This window comes from Hydra vulgaris, chromosome 01, assembly GCF_038396675.1.
Source record: "Hydra vulgaris chromosome 01, alternate assembly HydraT2T_AEP".
Lineage (NCBI taxonomy): Eukaryota > Metazoa > Cnidaria > Hydrozoa > Anthoathecata > Hydridae > Hydra > Hydra vulgaris.
This window is the reverse complement of record NC_088920.1, coordinates 50140441-50164629: the sequence shown is the minus strand read 5'-3', so window position 1 is coordinate 50164629 and position 24189 is coordinate 50140441. Positions and strand designations below refer to the sequence as shown.

General features: G+C 26.6%; 1 protein-coding gene across 5 annotated transcripts in view; it reads left to right on the top strand.

Moving 5' to 3' along the window:
• LOC100200525 (cohesin subunit SA-2) overlaps positions 1-24189 on the top strand; it is a 104429-nt gene that overhangs the window by 9383 nt on the left and 70857 nt on the right. For all 5 annotated transcript variants that reach the window (XM_065788485.1, XM_065788484.1, XM_065788486.1 and 2 more), the window contains exons 3-10: positions 3437-3527; positions 6125-6217; positions 6335-6431; positions 11510-11637; positions 13179-13329; positions 16543-16610; positions 16691-16774; positions 22771-22844. In XM_065788485.1, the coding sequence (XP_065644557.1) occupies positions 3437-3527; positions 6125-6217; positions 6335-6431; positions 11510-11637; positions 13179-13329; positions 16543-16610; positions 16691-16774; positions 22771-22844 (786 nt within the window). The remainder of the gene's footprint in view (positions 1-3436; positions 3528-6124; positions 6218-6334; positions 6432-11509; positions 11638-13178; positions 13330-16542; positions 16611-16690; positions 16775-22770; positions 22845-24189) is intronic.

Sequence of the window (24189 nt, the reverse complement as noted above, 5' to 3'; positions counted from 1 at the left end):
TAATAAGATAATAAATAATCTTTGCTTTCTTTTATTCTTTACTAAATTGTTTATTCTTTACTAAATTGTTTATCAGTTATCTTTTTCTTGTGTTTGGCAATGAGATGACGTGTCCCCTTGTGATATACATTGTTTTTTGCAAAACAAACACAAATATACTTTTTTCACTTTGGTCAGGATAAATTAAATTAGGTAACCTAATATTTGAACTAAAATTAAGGTTTTTTCCGACAAATAGCAACTCAATTAAACAGATTTGAATCCATTTAAAATATCAAAATCTGCACCATAAAATGTAATTTAAAAAATATTTGATGCACTCTCAGTCCGGTCACCTGATAAAGTTCAAGTTATTTTACTAAATCTATAGAAAATAACTCGCGTTTTCAGACTAGTTAAATGGGATGACTATGAAGAAAGTAATCATATTTTAGGATGGTTTCTTTTAAAGTCTTTAAAATGTGTTTTAAATTTTAGTTAATAATTGTTTTTTGTTATAAATATGTTTTTTATAAAAAAAACTATCAATTGCATAAATATTTGGAAAAAAATTGCTGAATTAATGCTATTTGTTTTTAAAAATTTTATACGAATGCCAATGTTTGCATAAGCTAAAGTAAACAAACATAACATCGTTTTTCTGTCTTTTTTTTAACAAACATTTGCATGTTTGTCGGTTTGTTGCACCCTAATGTAGTGTGCACATTGAAGCTATTTTAAAAGTTGTTTGCGTCTGTTGCAATTTCAAAAAAGACTTTTTAATAAAAAAAAAATTATAAAAGGAACAAGTCATAAGTAAACAAAATACATACATTTTTTCGATGTTTGTTATGACAAGAAGCTGTTTTTTATATTATAAATGTTTTAAGTAAAAGCTCAATTTTATTTATTTAAAATGTTTTTTAGTAAGTTAAGTACATTGAGCTTTCACTTATTTAAAATATTGTTTTCTTAAAATAAGTAATAATATTATAAAAAAATAATTTTTAATTAATTCTAATGTTAAAATTTCTAACTTTTTGAAGATTTTAATATCAATCTACAGTCAGTTTAAATTAATCGCAAAAAAGTTAAAGTTTAATAAATCACATACAAAAAAGTTATATTCTTTCTTAAAATATACAGAAAAATATAAATTCAGAAATGGTGATAATAATAATGATAATAATAATAATAATAATAATAATAATAATAATAATAATAATAATAATAATAATAATAATAATAATAATAATAAATGAAGTTATACTTTTAATGCCACATGTATACTAGGGTTATGACTTGTTTTCAACCCCATGCTCCTGTACTGTAGTTTGATGAACTTTTACCTAAATGAACTATTATTTGCATATCTTTTGAAAAAAGTTCACCTCGCCATTGAAAAATTGGTTTTGACATAAATACTACTATGTATTCAAATGTATTTAGAATGTCATAGTCATGTAATACAATAAATTTTCAATCCAACAATGACTCAGACTGTTGACCTTGCTCTTGAAGGTGCATTTTGTCTTTATTTTTGCATGACGAATACATTCCCTTCATTACTTTGATTGCATGCTATGCGCATTGATTACTTCTGGGGATCTGTAGTATGGATAGCTCTCGGTTCCAGTGATTTTTCAAAGAGCTTAAAGTTTTTTTTGTATAGATTCAGTACTTCAGCCAAGTTACTAAAGTTGTTTTCGTTGTACAGTTGATCTGTAAACCAATGGTCTGCCCAGCCATACGATCGACATACTCTCTGCAGAACTAACCTTGTTGAAGGAATTAAAATGAAGGCCAGGGTCGCTAGTATAGCTCTGGAATTCCACCTCGCATTGCTGATGTTGGGTAATTTCTAAAACCTGATCAATGAAAAATGTCCCTTTTCATCAAAAAATCAGAATACTCGAGTGAGATGAAATAAAAGTTTCATATTTCTCCAGCCTGATGTTTCGAGAATTACTTCTATTCCGTTATCAAACTGTGTTTTCAGTTGTTTGTACTCCTTCAACAGTTGAGATATTCTATGTTTGACAATTGTGTTTTACTTCCAAGTTCTTCATCCATCACCAAATGGAGGATCTAATACATCATGTTGACTACTGATAAACTGAGGTTTGTTGATGTGTTTCTCTGTGAATATTCGTTGCAATATTACAACAACACCATTCTTTTTTCCAGTGTTAACGCTGGTGGTATCTGCAACAATCATATGTATTGAATTCCATAGGTGAAGTTCATTGAGGACTTTAGAAATTACCCTACCATCTGCAAAGCTCAAGACATCCAATTTGATTTCTCTTCTTTCATTTTTAAGGACGAACTCTTGATAATTGATTCCGTTGATGTGCTTGCCATCAATGTGTAAGGTCCAACTTCCCATATGCAACTTTTCAATCATTTCTTTTTTCAGCTTGATTGCCTCTTTGATTGTTGACTTGTAAATAGCTGATTGACATGGAGTTGGGATGTCAATGCTTTCACGAGCCATGTTGATGCTCCAGGTCACCAAGTTGACTGCAATTTTGCTTTTATGATGTTTTCTGCTTGGTGTAGGAGTAGCTTCTTCTTCTTCTTCTTCTTCTTCTTCTTCTTCTTCTTCTTCTTCTTCTTCTTCTTCTTCTTCTTCTTCTTCTTCTTCTTCATCTTTTTCATATTCACTTATCAAGGGGTTTGTAGCTTCCCCCCTTGACACATTCAGGAAAATTCAGTTTATTCTTCCATAATTTGGTGACTTTTTTAGAAATTTCCTTTATTCGCTCCTTTCTTCCTTTGATTTTTGGTCCAAGGAAATGGTAGTGTTCGATGATTTGCTTTTGGAGAGGCATTCTGCATTTTTCTTCCTGTGAATACTCTTCAAAAGGGACCATTCTTCTTTTATGAGAGCCTTCAAATTTTACCAGATTATTGGTCCAGACATCCCTGTTCTTCTGAATGCTACTATCGCTAGGCTTGTATATTGCCATGTGTTGCTTCTGTAATAACTAAAGTCGTCTAAAATATTCTGGAATTTTCCAAAATGTTCTAAATTTCTAAACACTTCTAATCTATACAAGTTTTAAATGATTTTCAGCAAAGCTATAATATTAGTAGTAGCAGTAACAAGATTAAATAAATAACGATTTGTAATTTTAATTGCAGGGTGACCTTTTTTACAACCTAGAGAAATAGAATATGTTTTCAATGTTTCTAACAAAAGTTCATCGATTTATGACAGGAAATTTTTTCTAAAAAAGTCAGAAAGTTATAACCCTAATGTATACTTTTGATTTTTTGTTTGATTATATTAGTTTATCATTGGGTTTTGTTTTTTAAATAAATTACAGCATAATCAAAAAATTCATTTTTTATTTGTTTTTAAAATATTTTTAAAAACTTTTATAATGTATAGATAATTTCTTGTGCAGTTAATTCTATCAAGTATTACTTATTATGTGAAATATATTTCTAGTGAATCATTTGTTAAAAATGAAGATAAGTTTAAAAAGCCAACACTACCTCCAAAAAAGAAGTTGACTAAAACTCCATTAGATGTAAAAGTGGTATAATAATTTCATTGATTTATATATTTAAAAAAATTTTATTTTCTTAATTTTTTACTTTGTCCAAAAAACTGTCTGGATTTAAATTTTTATTTTGTAGATTGAGGGTATATGTTTAATAAATACAACCAAATATTATCAAGTAACTTAATATTGTTTAGCTGATAAAAATATCAAAAAAGTTTGTTGTTCAATATACACAGACCTTAATTGTATCGCATTTAGCAGTTGCATTTTTTAAGCATTTGACTAACTTCGTATAAAAATTAAGTAAAATTATAGAAGACTAGAATAGGTCTTTTTGTGAAAAATGATAGTGCTGACTAAAGAATTTATTTATGTAATGTAATGTCTAAGATAATTTTGAACTTATTTCTTGCTCCATAGTAAAAGAAATAGAATCATGTCTACTATTTATATAAAAATTAACCAAGTGTATTTTATTTAAAATAAACAAAGTGTATATTTTGTTAAATATTAACAAAGGAAAATGAATATTTTGTGCAAAACTCAGTGGATATTAGGGGAGATAACAGATCTCTAAGAAATTTGATTAGCTGATTATTATAGGTACCAATAGATGATACAATAGGTCTGAAGTTTATGGTAATCTCAGAAGATTTTAATTTGTACATCTTGAGAAGACCATAGATACGAGCAGGATGAGATCTTGAAGTATAAATTTTGTTAATGTAGAATCATTGAAAAAACCTTTTGCTTTCAGTTTTCTTAAAAAAAGTTGAATTTTGCTATTTATGGTAACATCTTCCTTAAGTTGTTTAAATTTTGTTTTATTATAGTTTTATAAATACTATAATTTCTTTATCTAATATGTATATATACTTTATATAATACGTATAATATCGTTATCTTTATCTAATTATAGTTATCTTTATCTAATATGTATAAATACATAATTTGTTTATCTAAAATGATGACGCCATTACCTTTATCAGGTTTTAAAACAATAATATCCAAAATATTGGAAATTTTTTTCAGTCTTCCATGTTTTTTCAGAGTTTCCTTTGAAGGTCAATAGTTGTAAATATGAGTTTGCTAGATAGGAAGCTTAGCTTTAAGTATTCCTGAATCTTTGTTGTTTTTCAAATTTGAAGAGAGCGGTTTATTTGTTTGAAAGAAAAATAGATATCAATATGTCTAAGGTTTTTTTAGTGGAATAGAAAACTATAAACCATTTTTAAGGATGTCTGTTAGAGTCCATTTTTAAGGATGTCATCATCATATCAGAAACCATATTTCAAGATATTATTATCTGAGTGTTTGTACAAGGAGCTATTACTTATGATATCTGAAACATTAAAAGGATTTCTATACTGCTGATTTAGGTGAGCAGTCTGACATCATACTGAAATAGCCTGCTACCGAGGGCTTCAGTACATACATCGACTGACAAATAGCCTAACTTGCAGCGGAGTGCTGCTACATCAACTGAGGGTTTGGCATGGGGCAGCAATCTTTTCATTCATTATTCTTCATTTTTTTCCTTTTTCTGAAAAAGCCGTATTGATCAAGATAAACAAAAAAAGTTAGCAAATGCTTATTTAAATACGCTATAGTAAAGTTATATGCATATATATATATATATATATATATATATATATATATATACATATATATATATATATATATATATATATATATATATATATATACATATATATATATATATATATATATATATATATATATATATATATATATATATATATATATATATATATATATATACAACCCTCGGAATTAGCGTCTGCATTCGGCAATGCCGACTTAACTGCGGACCTGAAAGTGTTTGAGGTCGGCAATAAATTGCTGACCTCATTCTATGTTTTATGGTCAGACCTTTGTATCAAATAATTTTTGCCAACCTGATGCCGACCTCTATAAGATTTTTGAGGGTTGTGTATATATTTATATTTATATATATATATATATATATATATATATATATATATATATATATATATATATATATATATATATATATATATATATACAACCCTTAATTCCGACAATTATATATATATATATATATATATATATATATATATATATATATATATATATATATATATATATATATATATATATATATATATATATAAATTTACTACTGCTTATTTCTTTTAAGAACATTGATCACTCTTATTATAGATTACATTTAGTTTTAAAAATCCAAAAGTCTGTGTTTTTGTATTTTTAAATAAAAACCCTAAGTTTTTCCTAATCCTATTACTATATAACTATTTGTTTATATAGTTATATAGTTATTGTATGTATTGCAAGGGTTGAAATAAGTGATCGCACGTTGTGATATCTGAAAAAATTCCTGGTCTTCAGTTTTTCAGTTTATTAAATCCATAAACTCTGTTATTATCATAACCTTCAATAATTAGTATTCAATAAATAAAATATTTATCCACTAATTATGAAGCTGTAATACAATATCTGTCAGATTTAATTTTAGTCTAAAAGAATTTATCAATCATAAATCTTTTTAGATAATTGCTATCACTAATATAGAATTGTATCACTAATATAAAATCTTTTTTATTTGTCTATTCAAATTGTTCCTTTAGAAAAAATCTATCAAAAACAAAGTGAAGTCATCTATGCAATCTGATGAATCATCTTTATTTGACATTGTAAAAGGAGGAAAAAGTGCATTAGCTGTAAAAATAAGTTTGATTTTTATTACTTATGGTGATGTTAAACAATTTGAAAGTCTGGTGTTATTTATTTTATGTGCATATTTTATTTAAATTAGTTTTTTTTGTTTTTGTTTTTAGAGTGTCATAGATGATTGGATTGATAATTACAATCACAATAAATCAGATGCGATGGTTGAACTTTTACAATTTATTGTTAATTGTACTGGCTGTAATGGTAAGATTTAATATTCTTATATCATTAGTTGCATTAAAAATTAAGCTGAAAATTTAGATAAAATTTTAAAACAATAAAAAGAGTTACTTATCAAAATATACAAAAAGAAGCTTTCTTTTTATTAGTATTATAATAATAATAATTATTATTATTATTTTCTTTGCGTCACATTTTTTGCATCACACACATTTTCTTGTCATAAAAATTTCTTCCAATATATTTCAATAAAATAACCTTATTGATTTTTATTGGAATATATTGGATTTTTCAGTTTTTTAATGTCATCATTACATTTAAAAAGCTTTTGAGCATGTTTTATAGCATATGGAATAAATTATGTAAGGGTTTCCTTTAGGAAAAGACTTCTAAAAGTTTACCAAAAGAACATATCATAGAATATGTTTGTGTGCTTTAAATAAAAACATAAATGTAAATAAACATTAGAAAATAAGTTAAGAGTTTATTAGATTTGCCAAAACAAATTATTTATTCAGATATTAACAAAAAATATTGGTTGTTTTTATATTTAATTGTCAAATGATTTATTTTTTTAAAAAATCCAGAAGGCCTTTCATATAAAGTCTTTCACTGTTTATAAAATTTACAATTATATAAAAAATCTTTAACGTTAAACTTGATGAATTGATGAAATCTTTAATGTTGAACTCAATGCGGTAGTGGTGCAGTGGTAGAGCGCTTGCTTCATAAGTGAGAGGTTCCAAGTTCAATCCCAACCACGTCCCTGGTAGTACCGCAATCAACTTGTTTCTCCGCGCAGCGACCTTGTTCGTCAAGATTCGTGTTTTGGAGTTATAGAGTTATGAGAGGGTTATAACCACAATTAAGTAGTCTCCTCTTCTGTAGTGGCCTTCTCAGCCTTTGGGAGGTGAATTAACAAAAAATACTTCCTATAAAAGTTTAAAATAGAGGTAATTAAAATTTATATAACAAAAAAAAACTATTTATAACAAAGGTACAGTAGAACTTTAATTTTATAAAACCTTGCATTCACTTTTTAAGAAAGCTGGTTCTCTATTAAAACTTGATGCACTAATTGTTATCAATATATTTTTTGGTTGGCGCAGATTTTAGTTTATTGTCTAAGACAGATAATTTCATAATTTCAAGTAAACTATTCATTAAATTTTCAAAACTAATATTTGCAAAATTTGTAGTTACAAAGGTATTATTTTGTTTTCTGGGGTCACTGGTCACTGTAGTTAATCTTTACAAATTCCATTATTGATGATTTTTACTGTGTAATTGCACTAAAAAATGTTTGAGTTGTTGAAGTCTGGTTTCCATTATTATTGGGTTAGAAACAAAACAAATAATGTGCTTCGAGTTAAGCGTATTGCGATTGTAAATCACCATTGCTTTTCACACCTTCGCGATTAGTTTTTTCTTAAAAAAATATTTTCACGATTTGTTTGTTTTTATGTTGTTGTTTTTTTGTTAGTTTTTTTTTCTTTTCTAATTTAGCTTATTCTTATGACCATTCTTAAAACGTAAATTTTTTCTGAGGTTTTTTATTCATGCTAGATTTATTATTTGAATAGAAGTATTTATATCTTTGCTCTCTTGCGCAAAGATTTTGTTTAACATAAAGCGCTTTTGAATTTAAATTACTTTAAATCTCTGCCTAAAATATTGTTTTAAAGTTATATTTAGTTTAGTAAATAGTACCACGCTCAACTTGTTTCTCCGCACAGCGGCCTTGTTCGTCAAGGTTCGTGTTTCGGAGTTAAAGAGTTGAGAGAGGTTTATAACCACAAGTAGCCTCCTCATCTGTAGTGGCCTTCTCGGCCTTGGGGAGGTGAATTATATAAAAAAAAAAAAAAAATCACAGTAAATTTACCTATAAGCTAAATTAAAACAAAGAGTTACGTTACTAAAGTAACTTACTAAGTAAGTTACTCAACTATTAAAATTACTTAATATATTCACAAAAATTAACTATATAAATGTATCTATTTATATCTTATTTGTTGTTAACACATAATATAAGCTTTTAAGTAAAAATTATTTTAACAAGAAATCTTGAATAGAATTTAAAAAAATAGAATAAAAAATCCATCTTTTTTTTTATTTTATCTAAAGTGATATTAAGATTAAACATTTTCTATAAATACACAATTGTTGTTTTTAGGAATTTTATTTAAAAAGACATTTATTTGAACAAAAGAATTTTAGTCTTTAAAATTTCTCTTATTCAAATAATTTTGTGATTTTGAAAATTGGAAAAATTTAAAAGAATTTTAACGCTTAATAATTAAAAATTTAATTCAGCAGCCATTATACCCAGTCTGTAATACCTAGCATAGCGAGAATCAATGCTGAAAGTTAAACGTATTTCTAGCTTCAGTAATAATATCAGATTTAGAACATAGTGCAAGTGAGGAAGAAAGTTTTATTTAAATTGTTAAGATTTTGAATAGTTAATTATATTTTGTTTCTTGAAAATAGTTTTAAAAGTAGAAATATTCTATTGCAATCATTAAACCAGTGATTGCAAAATTTAAAATAAAAAATTAAATTATAACATCAAAAATTAAATCTTGGTCTATAGATTATAGACTTGTATGGCATGTTTTTGCACAAATTTGAAGTTTTATGACGATGATGTTTTAATTTATTAATTAGAAAAATTCTACTTATTTACTTCATTTTATTTTAAACACTTTTTATGTTATTATGGTTATAAACTGTATAAAACAGCAATAAAGCGTCACAAAGTTGTTTTACATTAACACAAGCTCTTTATATTGTTAAAACAACTTTGCAGTTTGTTTTAATATCGTTTTATCGCTTTTTACAATAACAATTAAGTACTCTTTAAAAATAAAACATGATTTAACGTCAGCATGAACATATTAAATAGTTTTCTATGACTAATTAAAGTGGTTATAAAGTGGTAATATTTGCATTTTTAATCTTACTCTTTTACTTTTACTTTTTTAAGTATCATGATAAGTAAAAAAAAATACTAAAATTAATATCTTAATAGTATTAAACACGTTATTTATTTATTAACACGCTCATTACACTATACTACAACTAAAACTTTAAATTATAACTCAAAGTGTAAATTATAACAGTAAGTTACTCTCCACCAAATGAGAAAATTATAAGATAGTATTTAAATATGAGAGGTAATATGTTAAAAAAATAACAATTACAAATTAATGTACAAAAGATACAATTTCATACTAAAGTAACCCCGCCCCCCTCATTACTGCAAAAAGGTGCAAAGGAGGAGGGGGAGAGAAGAAAATGTTTTTTTTTTTGTGTTTAGATTTTTTTGCGTTAATTGGAGCCTTGAAAAGTATATTATCTTTTGTATGTTCATACTTTTATAGTTTAGATAGTCATGGGAATTTGTAGGTTTATAAAATAAATCTATTTTAATATCTTATGTAGAATAACCCTGTCTAAAAAATTTTAAAAATTGGTACTGAGTGGTTTCGGTATGTGAAGTTTATGATTGTTTTTCTGTATATTTAATATCGGGGTGTAATGAACTAAGACTATTTAACAGCAAGTTAACATTTATAGATTTGAGTAAAGGAAGAAAACCATCATCAATGTATCTTTTGAAATTATTTTGCAGTTTTTCATGTTAGATTTCTTTTTTATATCTAGAGTATTGCCCACCTAAACCAAAACCTTTATCTATGTATCAAAAGTTTTAAATGTCTATAACTAAAAATTTAGAATTCTACAATGTCTTTTCTCAAATTTAAACAATGTCTTTTCTCAAAATTAAATAGATATTTATAGGTAGTATGTTAGGTATTTTTGCCCCCTTCTAAATTTTTTTTTTTTTTTTGAATTTCTTATTTAGTTTACAAAGGTTGTTTCTTTTAAAAAAACAAGACTTTTCCCATTATTTGCCTATTATTACAAATTACAATTTATATGTCAGTACCAATATATAAATTTTCTTTTTTAACCAGGGCCGCGTTTAATAACCGCAATTTATGCTAATTTGTTAAGAAGGGAACCTTCATGGCCTTGGGGTAATTGAAATAGTAATAATATGTATATATATAGATATAGATATATACATATTATTACCACCAGGTTTAAATGGCTCTGCTTGGTCAATGAGTATTTCATCTTAGGATAGGCTTTAAACCCTTATATTTAAAATTAAAGGAGCTATTATCTCTAGTTCCGTTAACTAAAACTCCTTCTCGCTTGGCTTGTCATTCCGCTAAGTCTCATTCTTTTAGTGTATCTGTTCCTTTATGCTCTAAAAACTTTTATTCATCTATTTTTTTTCTCTGCACTTTAACCCTTTAGAACTTTCTCTATAACTCTTATCTTTTTTTTCTAGCAACTCCCAACTTAATAGTGGTTGCTTGCAGCCTTGTTGGAAGTAAATCAGAATTTAAAAAAGTATATACATATTTCGCATACAAATTTTAAAAGTTCATTGGAATTATAAAAATAAACAATCTTTTCTTTATGAAAGTATTCAACACACTGTATTGAGCACTCTGAAAAGCACGCACTGTAAATATTAACATAATTTCTACAATAATATATATATAAATATATATATATATATATATATATATATATATATATATATATATATATATATATATATATATATATATATATATATATATACGTCAAATAAAAGTGCAATGGCACTTTTTTTAAATTATTTAAAATATTTTTTATGATGAAGTAATATAATTGATCAAATAAAATACTCCTTGATTCTCAATTTGACTCAAGATATCAGTTTCAAAGGGAAAATTTTGTATGAAATACAAATTTAAAGAATAATTTAGCTGTTTTAGGATTAACCTGTGGTTATAGATCATTTATTTTGTAAAAAATATTTGAGATGAAAAATTAAATTATAAATAAATACTATATATTATCTTTTTAAAAATACATTATTTAACTAAGATACTACTTTGTAATAGTTGTTAAAAAGTTAGTAAAATTGTTATTAACTATATAGCATAAGTTGTTTGAGTTTTTAGGACATTTTAACATTTGGCTTATTTCTATTTAGCCCAAGTCTTATACTCCATGATATACTTATGTTGTCTATTTAGCACAGGTTAAACGTTCTATGATCGAGGAAGATTCTGTAATGGTGATTCGTCATTTAACAGAAAACTTTGGTGAGCAAGCTGAAGAGTATCCTTTGATTATAAATAGGCCAGAATTCAAAAAATTCAAGGTCTTTATTTTTTTATTAATATTTTATTTTGCAAATTTTAAGCTATAGTAATTTTAAAAATTAATAAATCCACTGAATACTTAAAAATGGTTTCTAGTATTTATGTCCTAGTATTTATCAGCTCATATAAATTAGGGTAGGGTTTGTAACATAAGTAGGGTTTTTCCGAAAACTGTACTTCTCAAAAAAACACCTGCCACTACTTTAAGTTTAAAAAAAAACAGCTACAAGAGATACAATGTATACTAAGTACAATGAATTAAATGTAAAAGTCTGCTACTATAAACCTAACTTGAAAAGTCTCCTACCTTAAACTTTCTTTTAATATTTTTTAGCTTCAAGTAGAATAAAAAATGTTAAAAGAAAGACCTCGATTATATATCATTTTCAAATCAAAAATGCGATTTTCCAATTGCAATTATGTGTGTCAAATATGCACTAGAATATTAAATTGGTAAATTTTGTATTGCTTTGTTTCATTTAAAAGAAAGGCATTCTCCTTAAAAATTAGGCAAACAAAAAAATATGTTGTTTTATTAAGTGTATTTGTATAAGTTTAATGAAAAATTAATTTTTAAATAATTTTGTTTTTTTTGTCAAAAATTTGATTACTTCAGTAATTGATTTAAAGTACATATTATTAGTAAATTTAATTAAATTGTAATAAATTAATTAAATTGTAATAAATTAATTAAATTGTAATAAATTAATTAAATTGTAATAAATTTTTTATAGTAGAGTAAAAGCAATTAGTTTAAGAAAGACTTAAAGCTTTTCTAAGTATATGAATGGCTTAAATATTTTTTTGATCAGGTTTGTTTTGGTTGCCTAGTTTTAGTGGCTTTATTACATTTATCTCTGATGTTCGGAACTAAAAACTTTCAACAATATCTGTATTCTAACAGCGTATAGAGATTTTTGCATTGTATGGCATGCATTATTTGTTGAAAATTATTTTTTGTAACTAAACAATATGATAAGTGTTCAAATCAGGGTTATATTGACTATATTAAACACGTATTAAACCAAGTTAATTTTTAAATTGTTACAAAAAATTAAATATTTAAGTATTTATCGATTTTTTTTTTATTTATTGGACTTTTTAAATGCTGTAATAAAAAAAAGTAATAAATTTTTTTTTTTTTAATATAATTTTTAAATAATTTTATTAATGGCAACATGATGTGATGTGGAACATATATTTGCTAATTCAACCCTCGGAATAAGGAAAAATTAGGTCGGCAATAATTTGCCGACCTCAATCTTTTTGAGGTTGGCAAAAATTATTTGATACAAAGGTCTAACCATAAACATAGAAACAAGGTTGGCAATTTTTTGCCAATCTCAAATACTTTCAGGTAGGCAGTTAGGTCGGCATTGCCGAATGCTGACCCTAATTCCGAGGGTTGCTAATTTGTATACTTATAGGTTTCATGGAAAGGGAAAAATTTCTAATCTGTATATTAAATCATATCAATCACATACTTAGTATGAATGCTATTTAAATATTAGTTTATGGACATAATTTTGTATTTTTTAAGGGGCATTTTGCATTATTCATCACACAACTGGTGAATATGTGTCAGCATGGTATTATTTATGATGATGAAATGATTGTTGTTCTTGTCAATTGGATTGTCACATTATCTTCATCTCCAGTACGAGCTTTCAGACATACAAGTACATTTGCAGGTTATTCAAAAATACTTTATTTTTTAGTTAATTGAGGACAATACTTAAAGTATAACTGTGTATAATTAGATACAATAAACCTCCTGATACTTTTTACCAAATCTTGTGTTACTTTTTAAAAAACCTAATAATTTAAAAGAAAAATACTTTTGGAATACCAAGGATCTCCAATATTTGTTGAAATTTTTTGTTTATTTTTTTTAAATAGCTGTATGGATTTTAAAAATGTATTATTAAATTTTAATTTTTTTTTCAGGCCACCAAACATATTATACTATTGTATAAAATGTTTTGTGTATAATTAAATTTTGATTTAAAAAAATTAAAGTTAAAATCAAAATGCAGTAGCAGTAGAAGCCAATAAGTCAGTAAATAAGATCTAAAGTACAAACGCTCATAAGGGGGAGGGGAAAATGTTTAAAAAAAATGATAGTTATTTAATTAATATAAATTTTGATTTAAAAAAATTAAAGTTAAAATCAAAATGCAGTAGCAGTAGAAGCCAATGGTATTTAATTACTTTTATTTTATTAACAGCTTTCTTCTATTTTACACAAATTATTGAAGATATAGCTGTTATCTAATATACTAATATACCTTATTTTTTACAAAGTTTAATTGTTTAAATATGGAAGAAAAAACTACAGAAGATGTAGTTAATCCTCTTGCTGATATGAAAAAAACATTAATTCATTGAAAAATATAATGTAAAGCTAAGTAAGAAAACAATGTGAAAACTTTTTTAATTAAATTAACTTTGTAAACCTACCAAAAATACTCCCATATCTACTTAAACGTACCTAAATCTGTATATCTACTTAAAAAAGTATCCAGCTATAACAGGGCTTGGTTGCTCTAAAAATGTAGTATAATAGAGTTTTCATAATTAAAATGTTAGTAATTAAGTTTCTTTTTGCTATAACATGTCTTCTTCTAAAGATAAAATTAAAATTACAGCTGTAATATAAATGATGTTTATGTTCAAAACAATTCAAGATTATAATGTTAATAGGTTTTAGTTAGCAATTGATTTTAGATTATGATGTTAGATTATGATGTTAGATATTAGTTGAAGTTAGCAATACCTTTAAGTGCAATTTTTTTAAAAATATGTACATACAGCAAGCCTTCCCAGTAAGCGTGTGCAGTCATCCATGTTGAAAGTATTTTATTTACACAACTTGACCACATTTTTACATAGTAGGTGTTTTAATAATTTGTACAAAATTAATAAAAGTCAAAGAAAAAGCAGATAAGAATATAACGAAAACAAAAGCATTTTTTGATATACAATTTGTTCGGAACTTTTACAGTGTCAGTGTATTTAGGAAATACTTTATTATTTGCGATAGAAATAAGAACAATTTCAAAATTTATTTTTCAAATGTTTTTGCTAAACTTTATTGTTTTTGTTAATACACAGAAAAATAATAAGTAATATATTTGGTTGCTTTCACTACTTCAGTTGAAATAGTTTACACTTTTGTTGGATTTTCCAAATTGTGCATTTAAACCTGATTATTTTCCGATGAACTTTTGTTATCGCACTCCAAAAGCTTGTGGGCTAGTGCATTATTAATTTACTTTTTTATTGAAGTTTTTAGAAGTCTATTTAAAACATTTTTACAAGTTTTTAAATAAATTTTTTCAAATAGAGCAATCATGTTCATTATCTCTAGTATTTTGTCTTAATGTTGATAATTGGGCAATATAAAGGAAATAATTTCATTATATTGCCCAAATTAAATGAATCAGAAAAGCAAGAAGAAGGAAGCAAGTTCTAAAGAACTGATGGTCAAAGAAAAAAACTAGATGAATATGAGTTTTTGGAGCACTTAGGAACTGTCACAGTAAAAGGATGAAACTTAATTGAATGACGAGTAACACATGAATGAATTTTAGTATATAGCACAAGAGGCGCTAGCTCTTTAGAGCAGTGTCCATTATAGTATTTGTAGAAAATAGAAAGAGAAGCAACATTACAACGATGTGATAATAGTTAGAGGTTGGCTGCAAAGGCGGGTTTAACTATGTTAACAATGTGTTTTTGCACCTTGTCTAAAAGAGAAAAGGCATCATTAGAATATCCACCCCAGATATGGCAACAGTATTCTATACAAGGATGGATTTGAGATTTATAGAGATAAAGAATAGAATCCGGAGTAGAATTAGTGTCGAGCTCGATAAAGAGATGCAACCTTAGCAGATGCTAATTTTGCAACTGATTTGATATATGGTTTCCAAGAAAGATCGGAAGTAAGAGATAATCCTAGAAGATGAAGGTTAGATGACTCATAAAGTACATTACCATTCATAAATATAGGAAGATCTAAATTATTGTGGTAACAATTGGCTGAAAAAAATTAAGTTTTATTTGAATTAAAGTTCACCAGCCACTGAGAACCCCATGCTGCAGCAGAAGTGAGATTCTTTTTAAGCTCAAATGCCCACTCCAAGCAATGAGAGAGTGTTGACTTCTTACCAAGACAAGAATAAATGGTAGTATCATCAGCGAACAAATATTGTAAATACATTTATAAAAGAAACCATAATATTCTTTTATTTAATTTCTTCCATTATTACAAAATTTTTTAATCAAATAATATATTTTACAAATAAATAGCAATTTTTTTTTCTGACTTAAGTTTTGAGAAAAAAAACTCAAATATAGCAAAAGCATTTATAAAAGCTAAAAAATGTGGAAACGAATAAACATAAGAAAAAGAATAAACAAAGTTTCTCATAGTTCTAAAATAAATTGTATCTAAAACATACAATTGTTGTTATAAATTATATGTTTTTTTCCTTGACTTGTATCAAATTTTGTAGTTCAAAATAACAACCACCCTAAAAAAAAGAATAGAAAAGTTTATAAAAAATTTTTTTTTAGTATTGGTTTTTTTTTTCTCAGTAGAAAAAATAAACCAATACTAAAAAAAATTAAATTTTCAAAAGTTTCAATAATTCCCAGCTTGCTGGGAACTGCCATGGTCTGCGTGTCTAAATAAATTGCCAATGTGGACAAACAAGGTATTCAATCGCACACGCTTCCCAGGAAGGCTTGATACACAAATTATTTTAAATATCGTTTATATATAAGCCTGTGACACCTTGTCAAATGTATATTAATTTTTTCTTAGATGTAGTTAGTGTTAAAGGAATACATAAAATAGCACACATGTTCAAAATATATTCATTTTTTGTAACATTTAGGTCTAAAGTTAATGACTGCTTTAATTGATGTAGCATTGAAAGTTGGAGTGGAAATTGATAATAATAAGGTTTTTTTTTTAGTGGTTTATACTATTTTATAAAAAGTGCTTAAAAAATAAAAGTTTTAAATTTTAAAATAAATTTTTAGAGACAGTTGGACAACGAGAATCAAACAGCTGTAGCAAAACGATCTAGAGAAAAAGTTGAAAAACTTAAAAAAAAAAGTGAAGAGGTTTTATAAGGCTTTTTTAAGATTTTTTTTTTAATGATAATTTTTTATTAAAGTGCTTGAAATGGGGAAAAACAAGTAAAGGGATGGTTTTATAGATTTTTCCAAATACCATTCTGCCTAATCATTGTTATTTTATTGGTTTAAACATTGTGAAAAAGTGGAAATAACATCCTACCTTACTTAGAAAATTGTTTACACACAGACAAACCTGTAGAACACCAAGAGTTACTACTTCAAAAACTGACATGATACTCCACAAACAGGTTTCAGACAAACAGGTTTCAGGCTTACAAATTCTTACTCTAGTTCAATGACACTTTGCAGAGGGATTTTAATTATCTATCTTACTGTTATGCATTAAATGCCTTTTTCAAAAAATTATTTGTGATTGCTCAATTTTACAAAAAATACAAGTGCAAAAGGGACAAAGTGGAAGTTAAGCAGTTTGCAATACACTAATTCAATGTTTGCCAACCACCTAACTCAATCCCTGATATGTTGCATCATCTGGCAAGCAATGTCCAGCAATTATGGTTTAGGATGTAATCTTGCTCTGATTTTTTGGTTTGGTTATAGCGGGAAACGAACATTGATATTGTTTTCCGAAATTTGTGCCTTTTATAAAAAACAATTACTAACTCAGGTCTAAGACTAAAGTTAACATTTATTTTTACTTTTCTTATTTTTTCACCAAAAGTCACTACCAATGGAAATATCCATTGGCAGTGATTGTACCATATATGTATATATATATATATATATATACAACCCTCAGAATTAGGGTCGGCATTTGGCAATGCCGACCTAACTGCTGGCCTAAAAGTGTTTGAGGTCAGCAAATTATTGCCGACCTCAATTTTCCTAATTCCAAGGGTTATATATATATATATATATATATATATATATATATATATATATATATATATATATATATATATATATATATATATATATATATATATATATATTTGTATATATATATATATATATATATATATATATATTTGTATATATATATATATATATTTGTATATATATATATATATATATATATATATATATATATATATATATATATTTGTATATTTATATTTATATATGTATATTTATATACAGTTGCGGACAAAACTACGTGAACGATTGCAGATAGTTTTTTGAAACAAAAGTTTCAACACCTTAAAAAAAGTTTTTTCTCTAATACTATATATGATTGGGTAGAGCGTTTTTTGCTCTATAAGATTGTGTAAAGTGTATTCTTTAATAATACGTATAAAATCATACATGTATAAACGTTAAAATAATTTCGAAAATTTTGAGCGACAAAACCATGTGAACGATTTATAAAAGCGTCATTTTTGATGCAAATTATATTATATTCACATCGAAATCAGTGCTTTTAAAAATCGTTCATGTGGTTTTGGTATTCTAAGAACTTACAATCATTTAAATTTCTCAAGATTATTCTGTTTAACATCAAAGAATTAAAAAAATTAAACTATAATGGTTCGTCAAACTGATTCAAAAATTGAAAGCTTGGTTTTGCGTTTGCGCAAAGAAGAAAAATGGTCCATTGGGCAAATTGCAGCTCATGTGAAGATGTCAAAAGGTGGAATACATAAAATTATACACCGAGAAAAGAGCAAAAAGATCGTTAAGAAAGGTGGTCGTCCACGTATTACGGATAAGCGGTAATATTCCTTTAATTTTATTTTTTTTAATATTTAATCTTAATAATATTAATGTTAAGGTTAATTTTAATGTTTAACATTTTATTTTTTAGTACTGATCGAAAAATTGTGCAAAAATCTCTTGAGAATCCACATTTGACAGCCCCTGAAATTCGTCTGCAAACAGGCATGGAAAACGTAAGCACACGAACGATTCAAAGGCGTTTAAACGAAGGAGGTCTTTATGGGCGCAGACCTGCAAAGAAACCATTCCTTAAGCCCAGGCACGTCAAAGATCGCCTACAGTTCGCTAAAGATCACTTAAACTGGACGGTTGAAAATTGGAAAACAGTTTTGTGGTCGGATGAAAGTAAATTTAACATGGTTTGCAGCGACAGTCGAGGTTATGTTAGGCGTCCAGTAGGTAAAAGATTTGCAAAAGAGTATACAATAGGAACTGTAAAATTTGGGGGTGGCAATATAATGGTTTGGGGGTGTTTCTCCTGGGCTGGAATTGGTCCGTTGTACCGTGTAAACGGTATAATGGACCAACTACAGTACAGGGAAATATTATCTAATCAAATGTTGCCACACGCTTTAGAAAAAATGCCTCACAATTGGGTTTATCAACATGATAATGACCCTAAACATATAGCTTTGACTGTAAAGAATTGGCTCATAAATAATAGCATAATGGTTTTGAAGTAGCCTGCCCAATCTCCCGACTTAAATCCAATCGAAAATTTATGGATTGAAGTTGAGTGACGCTTGGGAGGTCGCAAATTTCAAAAACCAGATGAACTTTTTCGAGCTGTACAGTATGAATGGGAGGCATTACCAAAATAGTTACTAGAAACTCTTGTAGAATCTATGCCAAGACGGTGCAAGGCCGTTATCGATTCTAAAGGCTATGCAACTAAATATTAATGTTTTTTTTTTTTTTAGAATCTATTATTTGTTGATGTTAGTAAAATTATTCTTTTACGTTTGTATAATCGTTCACGTGGTTTTGTCGCGCAAAATATTTGATGCTTTTTGAACATTTAGATATGTTTAATTTTAAACAAATTATTAGAGAATACACTTTACACAGTCTTATAGAGCAAAAAACGCTCTATCCAACCATATATAGTATTAAACTATAAACTTATTTTAAGACATTGAAAATTTCATAAAAAAAAACTATTTGCAATCGTTCACGTAGTTTTGTCCGCAGCTGTATATGTTTATAAATTTGTATATTTATATTTATATATTTGTATATATATATATATATATATTATACAAATATATATTTATATATTTGTATATTTATATTTATATGTGTATAATTATATATATATTTATATATATATTTATAAATTTGTATATTTATATTTATATATTTGTATATATCTGTTTATATATATATATTTATATATATATATATATATTTATATATATATATAAATGTTTATATATATATAAATATATATATATGTATATATATAAATATATATATATATGTATATATATTTATATATTTATATATATATATAAATATATATATATATATATATATATATACACACACACACACACACACACACACACACACACACACACACACACACACACACACACACACACAGAGGGAAAGAGATTAAGCATGATTTTGTAAACTTATGAAAAATTAATAAAATATAAAACCATTTCTGTTCTCCCCTATATTTACGTTTATATGTATGTGTATATCTAGTCATGATTAAAAGTTTGAAATATTTTTAAAATTAGCAGAAATACTTGCCTTAAACAATTTTTTTTACATTCAAAATTTTGAATAATCATGTTGCATACTTGGGTAACTTATGTTTTAAACCACTAAATTTGTCTTAGACAGAGCTTTTTTTTTTTTAAATTTAAAACATTAATTATAGGAAAAACCAATCAATTGCACAGATTGCTCGATACTTTTTATACTTTTTTATCTTGAATATAATACTTTTTGTATATATTTTTTTAAGTTTACATGTTTATTTTATGCTATAGGTGGTGAATTGGGTTATGTAGTGTGTCATTAAAAAGGTGTTTGATAGCTTTTATACCATCTCTATGGGGTATGTTAATGTACAGGGAGGTATTGATGTTTATATATTATCATATTCTATGTGACTAGGATTCACACTATTGATTGCTATTGCTGCACTTTTTAATGTAACACATAGCTTAAAATGATATCATGAAACTGGTGATTTTAAAAGCAAAGCCTGAACTGAGCGACAAAAGGTGACTGCTCAAAGGGCAGATAACCGCATTCATTGCTATGCCAAGGTGTATCTGTTTGCCTGTGCTTCTGAAATTTTAACAGAAGTGTTTTCTACTGGTGTTGCACCAAGTGTTGTAACAATTATAAGATGTTAGTGCAAACAATTTTATTTAAAGTACTATGTTCCAGTAAAAAAAAACTTGCCTTTCTCAAAAAATCTAAAAAACCGTACGGTATTTTTTCAGAAATACAAGAACTGGTCAGCGGAAGATTGGAAGGATGTAGTATTTAGTGATGAATCATTAATCAAACAATTTAGTTGTCGTTCTACAAGAGTTAGACGCCCACCTTGCCAGTGATACATCTCCCAATATTTGCTTTCGACTGTAAAACATTGCCCTATAATCACGTTATAGGTTACCATTACAGCCCATCAAAGGGGTGATTTATGGTTTATGTCTCCTAACACCACAATAAAAAGTCACGTTAACCTTGAATATTTCAAGAAAAACTTAAAATATTCATGAATGGCGCAAATACCTACAAATTTAAGCATGGTGGAGCACCCTGTCACAGAGCCATGTCTGTTAGCAGGTGGTTACATGAGAACCGGATAAATGTTATTGGCATTTGGCCTGGTAATTCACCAGACTTCAATCCAATTGAAAATTGCTGAAATCTTAAAAATGCAGTGCAGAAACTGATATCGTCATCTTCCAATGATCTACAAGAGAAAATTAAAAGAGTATGGATTCAACTTATGACTCCTGAAAATATGAGAAAAATTATTCACTCAATGCCTACTAATTTAGCTAACTGCTTAAAAGCTCAAGGACACCATACCAAGTATTAAATTGATAAGCAAAGATTTACTAATATTTTAAAGTTATTCTTGAACTAAACTAATTTTTATGTGTTTTTTTTTTGTCAGTTGTCATGGTTACTAACATATTTTGATATGATAAATGAATAATTTAATGAAAATTATGTTTTTTTACGCAATGCTCCAAACTTTTGATCCTGACTGTATAAGTATGCATATATATTTCTATATATATGTGTGTGTATATATATATATATGTGTGTCTATATTATATAAATGTGTCTATATGTATATATATGTATTTATATATATGTATGTATATATATGTATATGTATGTATATATATGTATATGTATGTATATATGTGTATATGTGCAGCGCACAAAATAATGTGCGGTCAATGACTGCCTGAAATGACCAAGGTTGCTGTTTTGACCTTTTAAAATAAATTGTTATTAAGAGTTTTAAAAAAATTAAAAAAATTTTTTTTGCTAATAGCTGCAATTTGTTTTGGAAAAAAAAACGTCCAAAATATTTTAGACTAAAATATTTTGAAAAAGCTTCTATAGTATTTTTATTGTTTTTGATATTAAAATTTTTGTAGACCGAGCAATCCAATGCATTTTTAATTCACTTCGTTGAGGCATATTATTTATGTTGTAAACTATAAATTTATTTTTTACTGATCTTTTGTTTCATTTCACGATAAAATTATTTTTTACTTTTTTTATATTCTTGATTAAAGTTCTTATTTTATTATTGTTTTCTGTTGTTAATTAAAATTATTTCTTTGATGTTATTAATCCTCTTTTTTTAACCAAAACTCCGTTTTTAATCAACGCACTCGAGCTATTTTAGATTAACAATATTCCAAGCTGTTAATTGAAGCATTAGTTATTTACCGTAAAACTTAGTTGAGAGTTTTTTTTTTTTTAAAAAAAAAGCGATGATTTGATTTAAAAATATATCAAAAGTAATACTTTTAAAGCATAAAGTATTTTTTTATTTACAAAGGTAGAAAGTGTTATGAAACAAAAATTTCAAAATGTTATGAAACTAAAATTTAAAACACAGAAAAGTTTTTTCAATTTCAATTCTACATGTTAGCTAGTCAAATTGACTGCCTACCATTGATTTTTTATTTTGTGTGCTGATGTATGTATATATATGTATGTATATATATATGTGGATTGGATGCATATATATATATATGCAAACAATTTAACTAGTTTTTTAATTTTATTTTTTATTTTTTGCATAGTTAAAGCAAAACCAGGAGCGTTTAGAAGATTTGATGAATCATATTCTGAACTCGATTTTTGTTGCAAGATATAGGTAAATTTACACAGTGTAAAAATAGATATCTGTATATATTTGATCTTTTTTATATTTTTTCTCAAATTAGAATATTATAAAACAACTATTTATCCTCCCTCCCAAAGAATAAGCAATCAAAATAAGCAAGACCTAATAGAACAAATCTTATTGATTGTTTCCTATTTTATTTTATAAGAAACACTTCAATGAAAATGAAATCTGGCTAGTTTATCCTGCCTCCATTTTTTTTTTAAATTAGATTTTATTATATGATAAAGGTTCTCAGTCACATGAATTTTTTAGTATTTTTTTGTTAAAAACTAAAAATTCTAATAATGACAGTATATATAAGTCCAGTATAAGTAACTAAACTGTCCTGTTAGAAGCTTGACGAAAATTCTGATTATCTGATATCCAGGCAACAAGTTCCAATGTTTGACCCTGGGTATCAGAAACTTAATATTTTATTTGATAAAATCCCCCAGGTCTCCAATTAGATTTTTGATGTCATCTGGTCAAAGTATGGCCTCTTCTCAACCGCACCTGCAAAACTGTAATTTGTATCTCTATCTTCCTTCCTGTTAGCTGCTTCTCTCTTAGGGTAAGTTGGGCTTTTGGGACTGGGGCAAGGAACAAAAGTTTGTCTGGATAAATAATGTTCAAATAAGGATCAGCAATGCAGAAGTAGCTGTTACTTGAGTTGTTTACTGGTTGTCACTTAATTTGCAGAATAGTAAACTTTATGGCTCTCTTTTCTCCCTATGATCAACCTTTTACATAGCACATACTCAGTTAAATTTGAAGGTAGGAAATTTTGCACTTAATACAGGGTATAATATAAACATATAACATTTTTCTGTAGTACATTTCCTTAAAATGGACTGTATATATCTAAGTTATTGAAATTCTACAAAACATATCTGGGAAATTATTCAACTTATCCTCAAAACCTCTCTTGCAATACTCACATGTGAAATGTGTTGCCCAGGACCTGTCTTAATCCTTCTAATAGGCATGCTGAAATGTGTCTTGTAAACCTCACACATTATACAACTTGCCCACATGGGATACTTTTCAATCTTTTTTTTTTATATTGTCCGCACATGTAGTAAAATGCACTTGCTGGATGCAAACAATCGCTTGATGTCCAAACAACCTATTAATATCATTTAAATTAAATGTTCTTGATATTGATCTTGATAAAAGAATAGATAGTAATAAAGAAAAAAAAATAAATACAATTAGTTATTTTTTATTTATTATTATCTATTTTATTCACCAATAGCTGAAATGTTGGTTCAAGTCACCTGTATTTTACTTGTATGAGTACTTTTATACAGTTTGAGAATGTTTTTTAAAATTT